At 39.9% G+C, this 16,502-nt stretch overlaps 1 protein-coding gene across 1 annotated transcript in view; it reads right to left on the reverse strand.

Moving 5' to 3' along the window:
• LOC110472155 (cytosolic phospholipase A2 epsilon-like) overlaps positions 1-16,502 on the reverse strand; it is a 34,258-nt gene that overhangs the window by 13,697 nt on the left and 4,059 nt on the right. The window contains exons 3-11 of the mRNA XM_021533607.3: positions 10,023-10,095; positions 7,201-7,337; positions 6,607-6,738; positions 5,510-5,550; positions 4,145-4,187; positions 3,246-3,303; positions 2,690-2,856; positions 2,479-2,565; positions 1,491-1,528 (exon numbers count right to left, since the gene is read on the reverse strand). Of these exons, the coding sequence (XP_021389282.3) occupies positions 1,491-1,528; positions 2,479-2,565; positions 2,690-2,856; positions 3,246-3,303; positions 4,145-4,187; positions 5,510-5,550; positions 6,607-6,738; positions 7,201-7,337; positions 10,023-10,095 (776 nt within the window). The remainder of the gene's footprint in view (positions 1-1,490; positions 1,529-2,478; positions 2,566-2,689; positions 2,857-3,245; positions 3,304-4,144; positions 4,188-5,509; positions 5,551-6,606; positions 6,739-7,200; positions 7,338-10,022; positions 10,096-16,502) is intronic.

Genomic DNA, 16,502 nt, shown 5'->3' on the forward strand with positions numbered 1-16,502 from the left:
TTATTTTCTCATTCAAAATCTGAAGTAACACCCAATTTTCAAAGGCTGGCATATTCAATGTGGCTGAAAACTCTCCCTTGGAGCAACTGGAGTGGGAAAGCATCCCCCTCTAGCGGTGAGCACCGCCAGGGAGGGTGGCCGTGGAACCCAGCTTGCTGGAGGGACCTCGGTGACATCCAGCCCCTGGAGGGGCAGAATGGGTCACCGGGCAGGATTCCAGCCCTGCTGCTCTGTTGTGTCTACACGTGCACAGGCTGTTTCAGGGCTCAACGCTGGAAGTTCTATTCCACATCAGTCTTGACTCAAAAATTGTAAGGCACATCTTCTCCCAGAGGAAGATTTCACTGGAGTCTACTTTGAAATTGAGTAAGCCTTTGCTTAGTTTATTTCCCTGGGCATTTTTGCTCTTCTGCTCACTAATCTCCCTCCTGGTTCTTCCTGCCCTGCTCCTACAAGACATCAATAGGCAAGAGATGGTCATGGTCAGGTCAGAGCTACATTGCTAAATGCCAGGGGTTTGCTTTTTCTTCCAGTGACAAAACCTCTCTCTTCTACTGGTTCATAATTTCTATGAAACCAGAAAATAAATGTAATTATGAGCTTTCTCCACCACCAAATTTGGATAAACTATTATTACCTGATTTGTAAATGAATTCACACAATGGAATCGAATTAGATGGAGCTGAAAAAGCCTGTTTCTATTGTAAATCAAGATCCAAACAAACTGTTTCTAAAGTTCTCTGGAAGTAAAATAAATAAGTAGGAAGTGTTTTTCCTGTTGTGGAATAACACTGATTTTCCTGTTATCATTGACCACTTGATGTTTTGAAATGAATTACAGAAAACTCCATTTAAATTCAAAATTATTCTTTTCCTTTTATTTCTTAGCCAGACACACACACAAATGCCAGTTTGCCCAGTTCTGTGTAGTCCATATAGCTATGGATAACCTGAAGTATCTCCATGTTTACTGATGAGTATTAAGGAGCATGTCTACAGATGTCAAACAACAAGTTTACTTGTTTACCTTAGTTTCTATTCAATATATAGTGTAACTGGACTTAACAGAATACAAGGTTCATCACCACTGAATATTGAAAGTAACACAAAAGATAATGCTTAATTCCTTTTTAAACAAAATGTTTACATTTTTTAAAACTACTGACTACTCTTTTTTTGTCATTGTCAGCTAGCTTTGTTCTTCTTGTGAATTTCAGGGACTGACATTGACCAAAGAAAATATTCTGTGGTCTGAAGGAAAGGGATAATGCTGAAATAAACACATGTTTATTTTAATGCTTTATCAACTGATTAAAGCCAAATCTTCCTAAGGCTAATTATGTATTATATATTATGCATGTATTTTATGTTTTATTATAAGCATATTATAGTTTTCTGACTGAGAATGCTTGCTTGTGTCATTTTCATGTGGCTACAACAATATAAAAATCAATGAATCAAGTATAAAGGAACAGAAGAAAGTCTCTTACCAAGTTTTTGCTGTCACATTCAAGTCAAATCTTTTCTCCTGGAAAACAAGAATATGTAATTTTTAAATTTTAAATTTTCTATTTTCCCTTTCTGTGTTGGGATCAGAGCTTTGATTTATAACCCAGCAAGGTCTGGCAATCAAAAACTTAAATGTCTGAGATCTTGGCATATATTTCCAAAAGCATTCACTTATTATTAGTGGAACATCCCTACCTAAATCCTTCCAGGCTGCAGAAATCATTAAGCATCCTGGTATAAGAGGTTTCTGAGACTCACACAGTAGATCCCATTTCCTGTATGACTCATAAGCTTCCTGCAGCATCCTGAATTACCATTTTTGTGTGTTTTCCATTCTTTACACTCTAGTACACAGCACATCTTTGACATCCTGGCCACAATCTCAGTGAAGAGACTGCAAAGTCTGCATTTGCTTCTGCCCACACTTTATCCTCTCTTAAAAATCATTATTTCAATCTTCATATTAAGTTACAAAATGTGCTTTGTTCTGAGAGGCTATCTTAATGGTTCTTTTAAATCAATATTCTCATTATATTATTTAAAATACATACCCTATGACTAATATTTTCAGCATATTTCAATATATTGTCCTCTAAAATATATGATTGACTAAGGACAGGTTTATTGATGTTTTCCTTTTCTGTGTTCGAGGAGCAACTTTCAATTTGTACCCTAAGCAAAGAGAGAGTCAGAGTCTTTGGGTAAACAGGGGGAGATGTTCTGAAGGAAGTATTTCTTAAATCCTTGTAGGTCTCTGTCTCCACTACTGGCATATAATGGAGATTAACACAGGGACAACCTGCCTCTGTGGAGAAAACATCTGGAGGAACAAAGGTCCTGTTTTTTCTCAAAGTGTATTAGAAAATCAGAACACTTCTGACTCTCTTAGCGGCCATCTGGGACAACCTTATGAGGAATGGTTTCTATTTGAGCAACCCTTTACTACCAACGCCTGGAATGGATGCTTACCTCTGCAATGGTCGTCTTCCTTCCCATGGGCAGTGAGTTCAGCATCACGACTGGGGAGCCCGTCTCTGTACTGTACCTACAGGACCACTGGGAAAACAACATGCTTTAGGACACAACCAGGAACAGGTTTACCCTCTCTTCTTCCTTCCACTCCCTCTCTTTCTTGAGAGCCACTCAAAATCCCTCCATCACTGAGGCCACCCCAACATACAGGGTGGTAGCGCCTCTTCTTCGGCAGCATGACATCCAGCGTTGGCTCTGCGTACTTGATGTAGTGGAACTCGGTGGGACATGATGGGCTGACAACTCCATTGGGGCCCAGCACGATATCCTGTGTCCCCTCAAAGGAGCCCTTCACAGTGAGGGAAAGCTCTTTCTCTAAAGCAGCAAAACAAAGATCATGACAAATGTTAATATCATTAACCAGAAAAATATGCTAGCTTGATTAAAACGGGGTGCAGGTGGTATAGCTTTGCCCAGGACAAAGTGCTGGCACTTCAATGAAAAGAGCAAAGTGGATGCTTTTCTGATAGAAAGGGGACTCTGAATATTTCTGTTGTGATATAGAACTGGGATTTCAACTTTATTGTGCATTTAATAGGCCTTATTAACATACATCTACATGAGGTCATTGGAGTCTATAACAACCTGATGTGTTTAGCTGACATTAACTTCACTGAATACTGTAACACATTATATGGAAGGGGAATCTTCTCATAAGTGAGCATGCAATTACTGGTAAATCAACGATGAAACAGTAACCTTACTTGACTTTTGCTTCGTCTTCTCTGCCACTTCAACTTCCAAGCAGCAAAGTTCACGACACTGTCAAAGACAGATTGCAGGATTTTGTGAGAAAGATCATCACATCCCATCCCCATTATAGGAAGCTGTGGACCCCTCAGCTTGGAGTCACTTGGAGTTCTGAATTCCCTGGCATCTCTGGGCTTTTTCCCATTAGCTTCTGACTAAAGAAAAGGATAAGCTTTAGAGGGAGTTGTAGGGATCACATGTGTGACAATGACTTAAAATTGAGTACAGTGAGAAGAATATACAAAGGAAGAAACTCAGGACCATTTTCATGATAGTAGCATAAACACAAAGGGTTAGACTAGGAAATAAATGAAGATACGTCACTGAGAGATCAAGAATCAGTAGTAGGAAGGGTTTTGTGAAAAAGCATTGCTTTTAGCATTTGGGGGGTTGATTTTTTTTTTTTTTTTTAATGGTGCTAACTCTTCTTCAACATAACGTTTTTGACAAGTCAGTATTTCATACAGAACTCACCCACAGAGCATGGCTCATCTCCAGGGGAAGGAAAGGGCTGGGTAGATTACAATGTGAGTTCTCAGCCTTTTTATATTTTTGTCTTCTATAAACAGCAGTACACTTCTTTAAGTACTAATACCAGAAAAAAATTCTCTGTGTGTGTGTGAGTGTGGTGTGGTGAACTATAGGAAAAATCAGAAATAGGGAAGTATAGGATAAATGGGATATCTCCAATGAACAGGTAAATAAAATATCCCGTTCTGAATGTATCTAAATAGGAAAGGTAGATAGGAAAGAAAGATAAAGAACTGGCCTACTGGCTTCTTTAACCCCTACCCTCCCTTTCCCTTTACATTAAGGAATCACTTATAGAAAATATCTCGGGAAAGACACATACCACCAGCACGCCATTGCTAGCAATCGTTTCATGAGGACCAGGTCTGGGAAAAAATTAAAAACATGGATTTTTTTAAAGTTAAACAAATCCTACTCATCTGTACCTAGGATGTTGCCCTTTCTTTCCACTTAAAAAAGACCACAGTCTGAGGGGACCCCAGCAAGCATGTTTCCTTTCATTGCTTGCATGGATTGAGCACTGCTCTGAGGAGCCTCATCTTTGTACCAAAGCTGAGCAACGTGTAACATGGTTATTTTTTTACAGTGCAATTTCATGATCATCTAAAATGGAATCATCTGTTAGACAGTCAAATTGTTCTCACTGTAACATGTGAAATAAATGTATTTCAGCTGATACACCAGCATGTCCTTTTTGGGAAAACAATTATATGTATTTGCTGGCATGCAAATATTATGAGTTGTAAGGGACCCATGAGGATCACTAAGTCCAACTCCTGGCCTGGCACAGGAGTACCCCAAGAATCACACCACGTGCCCAAGAGCATTGTCCAAATGCTTCCTGAACTCTGGCAGTCTTGGTGCTGTAACCACTTCCCTGGGGAGCCCATTTCAAAGTGGCACAGGGCAGCCAGTACCAATTATATGGGAGAAAAACCCAAAAGCTTTCCAGATCATTCAGGTGAAGTCAGGAGATGGTGTGGAGTGACTTGACTTCTGGCCTTGGCTCTCCAATAGCATGAGAGCTGGCCTCAGACTAGTCGCTTTATTTCTGTCATGCCTTAGTTACCTTGTGGCAACACAGAAACAAAAATGGTGATTCATGAGTTCCCATCCCATTGTGATTGTGTTAGGCAGAAAGAAAACACAATTACTAGGATTCAAAGAATACTGCAAGGGAAAACTGAAGGAATTGGAGATACACTGAAAACCTAGCTAGTATGTTTCAACACTAAAACTGTGTCCAATACATAACCTGAAACAGGCAAGGAAAAATTGATAGGCAGGAATGCTTGCACACTCAGCATTCTAGAATGTCCCCAGGTAGATAAATCATAGAACAGTTTTGGTTGGAAGGGATCTTAAAGGTAATCTAGTTGCAATCCCCTGCCATGGGTAGGAACGACTTCCTTTACACAGGTTGCTCAAAGCTCCATCCAGCATGACCTTGAACAGTTCCAGGGATGGGGCACCCACACAATTCTCTGTGTAACTGGTAGCTCTCTTGTTGAGAGCAGCTAAGCTAGAGAACAAGCTAATCCATCAGGTGTTGGGGACTGCAGCAATAATGTAGGAGAAGGCTGTAACTTTTTTTACAGAAATACCCAAAGCATGACTTCTAATACTGTTTTTTTTGTTTCATCATTAATGCTTTTAGCGTTTTTAAAATAATCTCTGTATCACTTACGCAACCTCCAATTTGAATTCAACCTCTAGCTCTTCCTTGGCCTGAAAGCAAGAAGAAGATATTAAATTAAGTAACTACATAATGCTTTATTCCTAGTCTAAACCCAAGTCCCTGATAGGCAATATTGAAGTTATTGGTTACAATGAGTACCCTGTGAAAAATACTTCAGGCTGGGTGGTCTGAATCAACACTTCAGCCAGATGATTAAATGATTCCTTCCTCATCTCCTTCTGACTTCATAATATCACCAAAACAACCTATACTTAGAGTGAAGCTGCTGCAGAAAAATGATTTGTAACTTCCTTTATTTTCTGAATTACACCCTTTTCTTCCAAGTATTCCTGGCACTGTCCCGCCATGACTTACTGTACTGGCTAATATCTTGGAAATTAAACATACTTTACACCCATTACTATAATAGACAGAGAACAGTACAAATGAGTGATTCAGAATTCGTGTTATGCAACCCTGAGTAAGGAAGTGTTGATGTGTACAAGCTGATTGTGAACGACCTAGTTTGGATACCAGAATCTGTCCCTGGCAGCAAGAAGCTGTATGTGAGCTATTTGGCTGATCTCATCCTTAGATCTCAAATGGAATCAAGATTATTTTTCCCATTTTATAGATGGGAAACAGAAACAGAGTGAATAGTCATCCATTCATAGTGGGATACACACAGGGTCAACTTGATCTTTGCCTTTTGGGGTGAAAGTAGACACAAGCAAAGGAGCAGGGGTTTATGAATTATGGAAATTACTCAGGATATGAATTACATGGAGAAAAAAAAATGTAGATTATTCACCCTGCAACAGCTGTATGGCCTTGGTGTTGCTCAGAGGTAGCTCACAATTAGATCCCTCCCCTACTTACTGCACTGTTTCAGTCCTATGGTCTTTAATAATTTATAAAATATTGCAAAGAAGAGTTCAGACTCTCAAATTCAGATTATAACCACATTTTTGTGGTTATAATTTGAATAGCAATTAATGTACTCATTATTGGGATAAGTAATCCATGGCAGGTTCTGAAAGATTTTGAAACTGTTCTGTAACTCTCCACTAGTTTCTTAGCTGCTTTAGTTGCTTAGTTGCTCTTACATCTGCACTAGGCTTGAAGCACAGGATCACTGTTCTTTCAAGTGGAAGTTTAGCAGTATCAAAGAGAGCACAGAGGAGATGGTCATCTGGAGTAGCAAAATCCTCATCATACACTGTGAGCTCCAGCACATTCTGGAAAAAGAGAGAGAAGAATTTGTTATAGTTTCTCAGGCTGGACATCATTAGCTCCAGGCAAAAAGTATTGCTGAGGATGAGCTTGAGAAGAAAAGCTGAGAAATTAAACATCATCCCCCTTTAGAAAAACATACTTGAACTGCATATTAATTCTTGCCTAGTTCATTTTAATTGCTGTGAAAAAATATATTTGCTATAGGTATACAACAGCTTGGGTAACTCCCAGATTCTGTATCCATCTTGTAAGAGTCTCTTGTTTCCTTAAAACTTCAAAACTCAGCTCGTTTTCTGGCCCGCTGGCACCACTGAACAGACACAAGAACTCTGTCATCTCTGCTGTTAAATGCTTTGAGCAGTCCTTTATCATGTGCCACCTCTTAAACAATTCCTGGGCACAATTCAGGAGACACATACACAAAATCTTTAGGCTGCTTCAAGCAGAAAACTTTGGCTCCTTACCTTGACCTGACTCTGGATCCTGAAGTAGAAGGTTTCGTTCCACACCGGATTGTCAGAGTTTCTCACAGTTTTAGTACGTGACCTCTCACACGTTGCAGTCGGCAGCCACAAGGACACATAGCAATCAGCCTGGCTTACTGGGCAGGGGAGAGGCAAAACAATTGCTAATTGGCAAAGGCAGCAGAGCTGCAGGACACTGGGGAGGCTACTGCAGCAACTGGTACCAAAACCAAGACTAAGTTATTTAAAGATAGAAAAGTCTGATGCAGTGTAACTATTCAAGATTCCCTTCTGAGAGGGATAAAGCACTGGCCACAAGATGACCTAGAAGAGGAGGTGGCTTCTGTTCTTCCTTGCATGAGTTACAGACAACAGTGATCTTGTGTATTAAAAAAAAGGTTGAGAATTTTTTCTTCTAGTCAGCCACTTCAGTTTCTCAGCCAACAAGTTTTCCTGTGCTCATCTGTGCATGCACACACGCACACACACGCACACAAATCCTGAGCTGCTGTCTGATAAGAGGGGTTGGGATCCTCCACCACTTTTTGAGAACAACTGCAAAAGGTCTTCATCTCTGCCTTGACCTCAGTGATGTTCTTTGCGAGAGTTTGTGAAAGGAGCTGCAGAGCTACACCTGCTGTATGAGATGGCAGCAACTTCCTGCAGAAGGAGCTCACTGAATTAGACACTGAAATTTAAATAATTGCCACCTACAGGAAGAGAGGGACCAAGCTTCTCTCCCAAAAGGTACCAGGAGAAAGTTAGTGAAGGACTTTACATCTCCTTTCTCACAGGCACCTAAATTAAGGTATATCTCAAACAGCTACAGACAAAAAATGCCATTTACTGTGTTTCTTCTTGGAGGTTATACAAGGTACTTTGGCACCTTGAAAACCTCTCTGATGCAGTTCTCAACAATAAAATGATCAGCTATTATGTAATGCAAAAGGTAACTAGCTTTGAGAATGGATGTCCTGTGACATATTCCTACTCAGTAAAAAAAAAAAAAAATCTTCTGATGGAAAAGCTTGTTTGGAAAATATTGAGGAGGCCCTAGCCTTCTGCTGGCCTGCTCTATTTCACATTTCATATCTTAGTTTGGATTTAAAAATTAGATTCTGCAATTTCACTGTCCTTGTCTAGACTCATATCATCTGCTTTAATTCTATCTTCCCACCACTCTTGTTTCTTAGCCTCCTTGTGAAAAATGACTCCTTATTCAACTTCTTTGCCTCTTCCTTTTTGTAGCAAAATCTTCCATGTCCTCCCCAAAAATTTCACTTTCACTCTTAATGACTGTAGCCTATTCAGTCCCTCTGGATGCAAAAATTATTTCAAGTTATTCTGATTCCTCGAGTGTTTTTATTCATTTATTTTAATCTGGGAAATTTCATGCAGATAATAATGTTTTGATTAATTTTGAAACTGCAAAAATATGTATTTGAATATATTTGGATAATCTAGAAGTAATGCTACTATTTTAAAATGCATTAAAAGTGATTTTTTGTAACTACTATATGACTTTGGTTTTATCATTTGAGATCAATGACTGATGGCTGGCTGGCAAGTACTTTATTCTGCTGATGTTATTCATCATTCCTGTATATCTTAACTGTACTTTGAGATACAAACATATCAAGCAATCCTTAATTATATGAGTAGATGCAGTCAAATTAGTCAGCTGTGTATTTAATGCAAAATGTTGCCTCAGTTCTGCTTGCACAATCTCTTTCTACAACCTCATTATTTACCTTGTTGCCTGACACGCAGAAGATGAGTCTCTGATGAGACCTCTTTGTATTCTTGCTTCACCACACATGTGCCACAGCCATGGACCAGGTGGGAGGTGCAGAGCGTGCAGCCCAGTGATGTGACCTAGGATACAGCTGCTGTCTCCCTAACTCAGAGCTGTGACACAGGGAAGTCCTCTGATACATCTTCCAGAAAAACATGTGACAAGCACAAGGTAAGTCCAGATCTTTGTGTCTCAGAAGATCTTTCCTGACTCTTCATGTGCAAGACATTATAGAGCAAATCACTGCTGCTCACAGGAAAACAGGAGAATCAAGAGAATCATAAGGGCTACATATCAAACTAATTTCAGTATCCTTTCACATAGCTCCATTTACTCAAACAAAATAAACTGTTAACTTGTCTGTTTTGTGTGGAACACCTGTCCACAGTGCACATGCTCTTTTAAGAAGAACATAGTCCATGTTCTTTTATGAAACAGCGGTGTTTTCCTTTCTAACTTACTCCCTTTCCACCACTTTCCTGCCATGTGATTCACACTCTTGCTCAACTGCAAGACTGCTGCAGAAGCCTTAGAAAGGATCAAGCATCCAGCCCTCAGTTAGTGTTTTTTTAACTGTCCTCAGGGTAATTAATGATGGCATTAGCCTGGTCATAATGATTGTAGAAAGCTTTTTCCTGTTCAGTTCCTCTTTGTCAAAACCAAGACTGAGGATGTTGAAAAGGTTTACTCCTCCCAGCCACATTTCCCAAGGTGCTACAACCCATCTGCAGAATTACTGCTTGTTTTTGAAAACATGGAATGGAGTCTTTCAACTACCTCTGTCAGAAACTCTCCTTTCTTTGACAGAAAGTACTTATTCCCAAAAACACATTCAAGTCTTGAAACCAGTCAAGACAGAAAGCACAGGGAGAACAATGAAACAGCAGCAAGGACTGATCTGGTTCATAACAATTAATTTACATAAAGAATGGGTTATTTCAGAAACACTAAGAAAAAGTTGTTAAAAAATTATAAAAGACATAATTTGCCCGTTTCCTGAGTTACCATTAAGAATGGGGATACTTACAGGCATCCACTCTCTGGAGATTTCTCATCCGGATGATTCTTACAGTCAACAGAAAGCAAGGAGAGGATTCTATCTAGAGAGGAACAGTAAAACGGAGTTCTGAATAAGCTTTTGGTGGGAAAAAATTTCAAATGTTCAAACTAACTGGGTGCCACAAAGCACAAATACAGTTAGTAAAACTTAGGTCAATTATCTCACTATTTTGCAGAATGAAGCTTCTGCTGTTAAAAATGTCTTAACCTTTTATATATTTCACTCTATTTGCTTTATTACTTTGACATTCCAGATTGCTCATCAGAGCAGAAAAGACTCTGAATTCCAAACAGGAATAAATTCCTGACAATTTACACAGCCTATGGGATGCTTGCAAAACCTTTCACTTTCACTCTGGAATTGCTGAATATTGTCTACAACAAAACTACAGTAAGTCTCTGGAACAGATTAAATGCACTGGTGGGCACCATGATGAAGTTGCCAAAATGCCATCAGTCTTAATCAGAGTTACAGTCAATCCCCCTAGTAACCACCCATATGATCCTGCAGCATTGAAAAAAATGCTGTGGAGAATATCTGTTGTTGTGGACTCCCATGGGATAAACCCGAAGTACCACTTTTTAAGAGGTGTTTTTCTGCTTTAAAAACATAGATTTATTGCAATTTACAATTGTACAAGAAAAAGAGTAATAGTAATGTAAGCTTTTGTAAATCACAACTATGAGATAAGCCAATGGCTGCAAATTATTTCCAGAGGATTTAGGATCCAAAGATTTAGGTATGGGTTGCCTTTGGATAAAAATAAAGCATACTACCTTCCTCCAAAAAAAAAAACCTGAAGACTGAAAGTGCTAAACTTCCTTTGTTCCCTTTAAATATCTTGGCCTTAATCTTCTATAAAACAAGTCTCTCCAGGTTTTGTGGCAGGGACCTCTTCCTATTTATTATTAGAAGATAAATGTGAATTCCTTCTTCTATGGAACACAATTTCCTGCTGGCTCATTCCATAAACCTGTCTCTGGTTCAGAGCTATCTGCAAAAGGTTATTTTGACCAAGCCAATAAATAAATCAGCATTTCCTGTGGCTATGACACATGGTTATTTCCTCACACTCCTAGAAACATTTCCACCTGCATAAGTGGTTACAGCCCCACAAATCATTCTTTTTGACAATTGCTATTTTTATCAAAGGGTTTCCTCTAATTTAGGAGCATTCTTGTATTTCTATAGCCCTTGAGAGACTTCCTATGACCATTATAAACAACCAGACAAAATAGATGTTAAGACAGAAGCTGGAAGAACTTCACTTAAACCATTTTTTTTTTCTCAAGAGAACAGAGCAAAAGTATCTTATTTACAGATAGAAAGATAATTATGCCTCTTTCATCACAAGAAATAACTTTTCCAATATGTGATTAGAATCCTCTATTCTCTCCTCTAACGTATCATGTTATACTAAAATCTTATTACAGTGTTCTTAAAAACCATTGCTGTTTCTACCCCTTTTATATGCATCTCAAGAAATTTATGGCTTTTTTTCTTTTTTTTAGTACTTCTTCTTGAAATTCAACCTACAAAATCTGTTTACCTTCTATTTCAATTGTTCTCAAAAGAGAATTACAGAAGCTGCAAAATTTGCAGACAATAGGTGGAAGGATATGTCCTCACAGCTACCCCATGCAAAGACACTGGTCCAGATTTTAGAAACAGTCTAGCCCTGTTAATACAGTTCTACACCCTGTTAATTTACCCTTCTCCTCAGCTGGGTAATTAGCAAAGTGGATCACCACACTCACATGTTAGGAATGAGCTTAGGCACCTCAGCATATGCCCTAGAAGGCAGAAACTCATTGTTCATTAGGTTCTGCATAAACATGGGGGAAATTGTAGCAGGCATTTATCTCCAAATATTGTGTAAGGTGCTGCCAGCTCCTGGATCAGCTCGGGCAACACTTCCTCTGACAAGTGGAATTGCTTGAGTGAGAACTTTGCAAAGCAATTCGTGATTTTTATATAGGAAAAAACTTGGTTTTTTTTTTTCTTTAAGGAACATTAGATGCTTTCTGCCATCTGATCACCTTCTTCCTGGTTCCCATGCAATGCCTTTCTAACAGGTTAGCCAGGTTTCCCCTATCTAGCATGGGGAAATAATTCTCTGAGATTCACAAAAGGATTTACTGAAATTTTACTGAAAAAAAACCTCAAAAAAAACCCCCAGTTGCTTAACAGAAGCTACAGAAATCAGGGCCTATCTGCGGGGAGGCAGATACCACCAGCCAGGTACCCGAGGAAAAGGCAGGAGCCAGGCACCAATCCTGGCAGCCCTGGTACCTGCCAGTGGAGTAGCAAAGAGAATAGGGAGGGTACAACTGACCCAGTGATCAGGTCTTGCCAGTTCTTCTGCTCCCAGGAGGATTTGATATTTTAATTAATTCTGGTAACATCTTAAACAAAAGAAATGTATTTAAATAGCAGCTGTGACAACTATAACATTATGTACCAGGGACCAGGGTCTAGTTATAGAGACAAAGAAAACAGCAGTCATGCATGTATAAAACAAAAGATAGAGATTCTGTTATTCTGTTTACTTAACCAACAGAATATCAAACAGTTATTCTGTTTACTTTAACCAACAGGTATCTTTACCAAAAAAAACCAAAAAACAAACTACTGCTTAGTAATGAGGTTCCATATACAGAGAAGTTTCCACCACAGCAGATTATCAACTTGTCCAGCTTGTCTTCAATTTGGTGTTTCCCAACTTGTGCTCATGCATGTGTAGCACAGCTGCATGCAGTACAGCACTCTGATGTGCTAGTGAATGAGTAAGGTGTACAGTGCTAGTTTCTCTGAAGTCCAGGGAAATGAAGTTTTACTGGGATTCTCCAAATAGCAGCTCCATGTAATGCAAAACAGACCTCATAGTCTCTTCTTCCAATTGTATTGCTCTTCTCATGAAAAAAAACAACGTGGTATGATACTTGGCACTAAGTTACTACATTTGTGTAAGTAAGGGACTTTCTGTCATGTGAATGATGCCCACTTTCTCCCAGCTGAGGAGTAAGGATTTGAAAACAGAAATTTCTCTGTCATAAGCACACTGGTGTTGCAGGCTGTCTGCATTCCTGGAACATTTGTGCCTCTGCAGCCCTCTTTAAAGTCATGCTTATATTCAGATGTAGGTATGTGTGGCATCTCAAGAAGCACTGCTGTAGATTACTCCACTAGTTTAGCTGTGTAATACATCCTGTCACAAGTGGCTGTGGAGCTCTAAAATGGCAGGACACCTTAATGAGGCAAGATTCCATGAGGCCAGAGGACGACTCTACTTCTTTACCTTTTTTTTTTTAAACTTGCTTTTCTCTCAGTAGCTTTCTTTCTTCAGCCTTTAGGCTTCTTTATCGAACAGCGTCTGTCAGCACGACTGCTAGCTACCTCTTTCCAGCTTGTGATATCAATAGTATGAACATTCATCCCTTCCCTTATTGTAACTACACCAGTCACACAATTCCACAACAATACAGTCAAATGTGTGCTGAGTGAATGCTTTTAAGGTTTTTTTAGTGTTGGGTGCTTGATTTAGCATAGATGTTCCATTAGATAGCAGAATATTGTAGCTGCCTTCCCAGAACAAAGATCAGTCACCCAACAACACTGATCCAGAGAAAAGAATTTACTTTTGAACCTTAGGAGCAGTCACATTCTCAGACTTGATTGTTGCTCTTTTTAGATTGGTATTTCTTCCAAAGCAGTTATAAACTAACAGAAGAATAATGCAGAGATCCTGAAATTCATATTCAGTTTGTGTGTGTGAAAACTTTATCATCATCAATAAGCAGATAGCTTCCAACTAGATATTCAGCTGCTGATTTTCTACATGAAATGTGGAATGTGCTCCGCCTGGTCTCATGAATAGGTGGTCTTTGTCATGCTAGGTGCAAAACTGTGATGAGGAAGCAAAGAAAACTGTGTGCAACAGTGTGGTGGTACTATTACCTATTCCAGTGAAACTGCACTGCACACTATTCCAACAACCATCCTGCAAAGATCAGACAAGATTTAAAAATACCTCTAGCACAATCAATTTACTTTTACAATGGTTGAAAAAGCCATTTTTACACACCAATCTGAAAAAACAGGTGTCATCTATGGAACCCATGAAAAAAGACCTTCCTCTCTATCCACACATAGTTCCTGCAATCACCCAGTAATAATCCCTCTATGTGTTTCTATGTCATCTACTAGCTCAGCAGCCTTTCCTGGCAAAGATCAATTCATTGCCTTGTCTAAGGTATTCCTGCATTACTGGCCCGGAGAAGCATTCTGCTGAGATGAAATCATTCCCAGGATGTTGCAGGGCACTCCTTTCTTCATCTCCAAGTGCTTATTTAACTAGATGGTAGCCAGGGACCAAATCATTCCTTGCTGATGGTGCACCTAGAGCTGGTGGTGTGTGAAAGTCTATCTTGAGCTGTCTGAGAGTCAGATCTCCTCTAAGAGAGTGTGTGAGTTTTTTACACTTGCAGTCAGGATGCTTCAGGCTGTGAACATCACTCACTAATCCCTGCCCCAGCTTGCTACAGCCATGGCATGCTGTGGGATGTGCTGGGATCCCCCATGGCATGCTGCCCAGACCTGCTGCTCTTGGCCACCTCTCTGAAGTTCTTCCTCATTCTTGACAAAATCAGGCTCCACAATGGAAAGATGATCTAATTGCTTCCTTCCTTCACCTCCTCCAGGCTGGGGAGGACACTTCAGCTGAGGGCTATGGGGCTGTGCATGGGCATGCTGGTGATGCTGATGATCACTGCTGCCACAGCAGTGCTTTTCACAAGCTGTGTGTTTCATGGGTTTAATTAGTAACATTTCTTCTTCTTCTGATCAGACCACCTTTTCATCAGGAGTAGCATAAGTCTTGGCTGGATACCAGTGAATTTAAAATGTCAGCACCCAGATGGAAAAGTCCCTTTCAGGCATACAGTCACAGTAACCCTGGTTCCAGCAGGAAAATTTTTTTCACATCCACAGGAGCATGACAGGTATATGCAAGGTCATAAGAATTGTATCCTTCAGATGATTGCTTCCTCAAACATATATCCATCATGGTAGTCAGAAAACTTTGGAGGAATGAGACTATGTACATTATACTATGCTTGAAAGACATTTCCAAAAACCAGAACTTCAAATACTGATCAACACAAGATGAATACTCTCACTGCAAATTGATCCCATAAATACAGAGATGCATAATTATATTTAATAAATATAAGCATTATTTATTATTTCTGTTCCTTATTATATAAATCTGCAGAGATGTTTTATTTGATTGATAACTCAGGCGAGTTGCATAGTCCTTTCAGTACTGTTAACATTACCTTCACCTTTTAGTGTTTGCAGATGTTTAACAATCAGCCTCCTTCAGATTTGAAAAATAGGTCTATTTGAAAACTTCAACTGTTCAACTGCATGTTCAAAATTATTTCCATATGTAAAATCATATCCAGAGCAGTAGAATAGTGTATCCATAAAAAAAAAAAACAAAACAGTGTTCTTCTACAGTGCTCTGCCCTCCCTAAGTAGAACAAATATGACAGAAAGAAACCATCTCAGGGTTAAGACTCTTTACACCTAATTCCAGATAGTTGTAAAATTAGTGTTTACGTCTCACAGTTGTTGAACATCTCTGGATTCCCACCCTAAGGTAGACATTACCACAGGACATGCCTCACACTCTGAAAATCTCTTTCTGACTACCGATTCTCAAGGGCTTTTATAGGGCTATCTCAGGTACAGATGTTTTACATTTTTAGATGTCAAATATGGATTAGACAAACAATATTTCAAAGTTTTGAGCTGTGGGAAGTGGCTCCATTTGATTCTGTGGGGTTCAGTTTTGAAGTGGGAGGTGTGCTGGAATGTGTAATTTCAGCAGTCTGCATTTTAGGCAAGCCCACACCAACACTTAGGGAGGCAGAGGAGGCACCTGGGCTCAGACCAGCTTCTGCAGCTGAGCAGAGCTGCTGCTGGACCCATGGTGCTGCAAGCACTGTGGCTCAGGAGCAGACTTCTGCCTTTCCAGTTGATGCTGAGCCTGGGGCTGGAGCTGCTCCTGACAGCAGGGTCTGACCCCTGTGGGAATGGAGGAGCCCATGCCAAGGAGCCTGGTCCCAGCCCTCCTGCCTGCCACAGCTCCTGTTCACATTTCCAAGCCCAACCTGCACCAGAAGCAGATGTCACAACTTGCTCCACATCTTACTCTGCAGTGTGGCAGCTCCCCATTCTTCCCATGATCTCAAGATCTGCTTCCAGCTTCCAAAACCCAGCAGGAACCAGAGCTCCTGCTTTGCACAAGGGTGAGAGCTTAACCTAACCCTCTTCCGTTTAAGGGCTGCAGCTGTCCCAGCTGCACAGCCCTGAAAGAACAAGTAGCCCATGTCTGGCAGGGAAATGAGGTATGACTTGATCTGAGATATGATACATCTTAGC

This window comes from Lonchura striata, chromosome 5 (genome assembly GCF_050655825.1).
Source record: "Lonchura striata isolate lonStrDom1 chromosome 5, ASM5065582v1, whole genome shotgun sequence".
In the NCBI taxonomy this organism is placed as follows: Eukaryota; Metazoa; Chordata; class Aves; order Passeriformes; family Estrildidae; genus Lonchura; species Lonchura striata.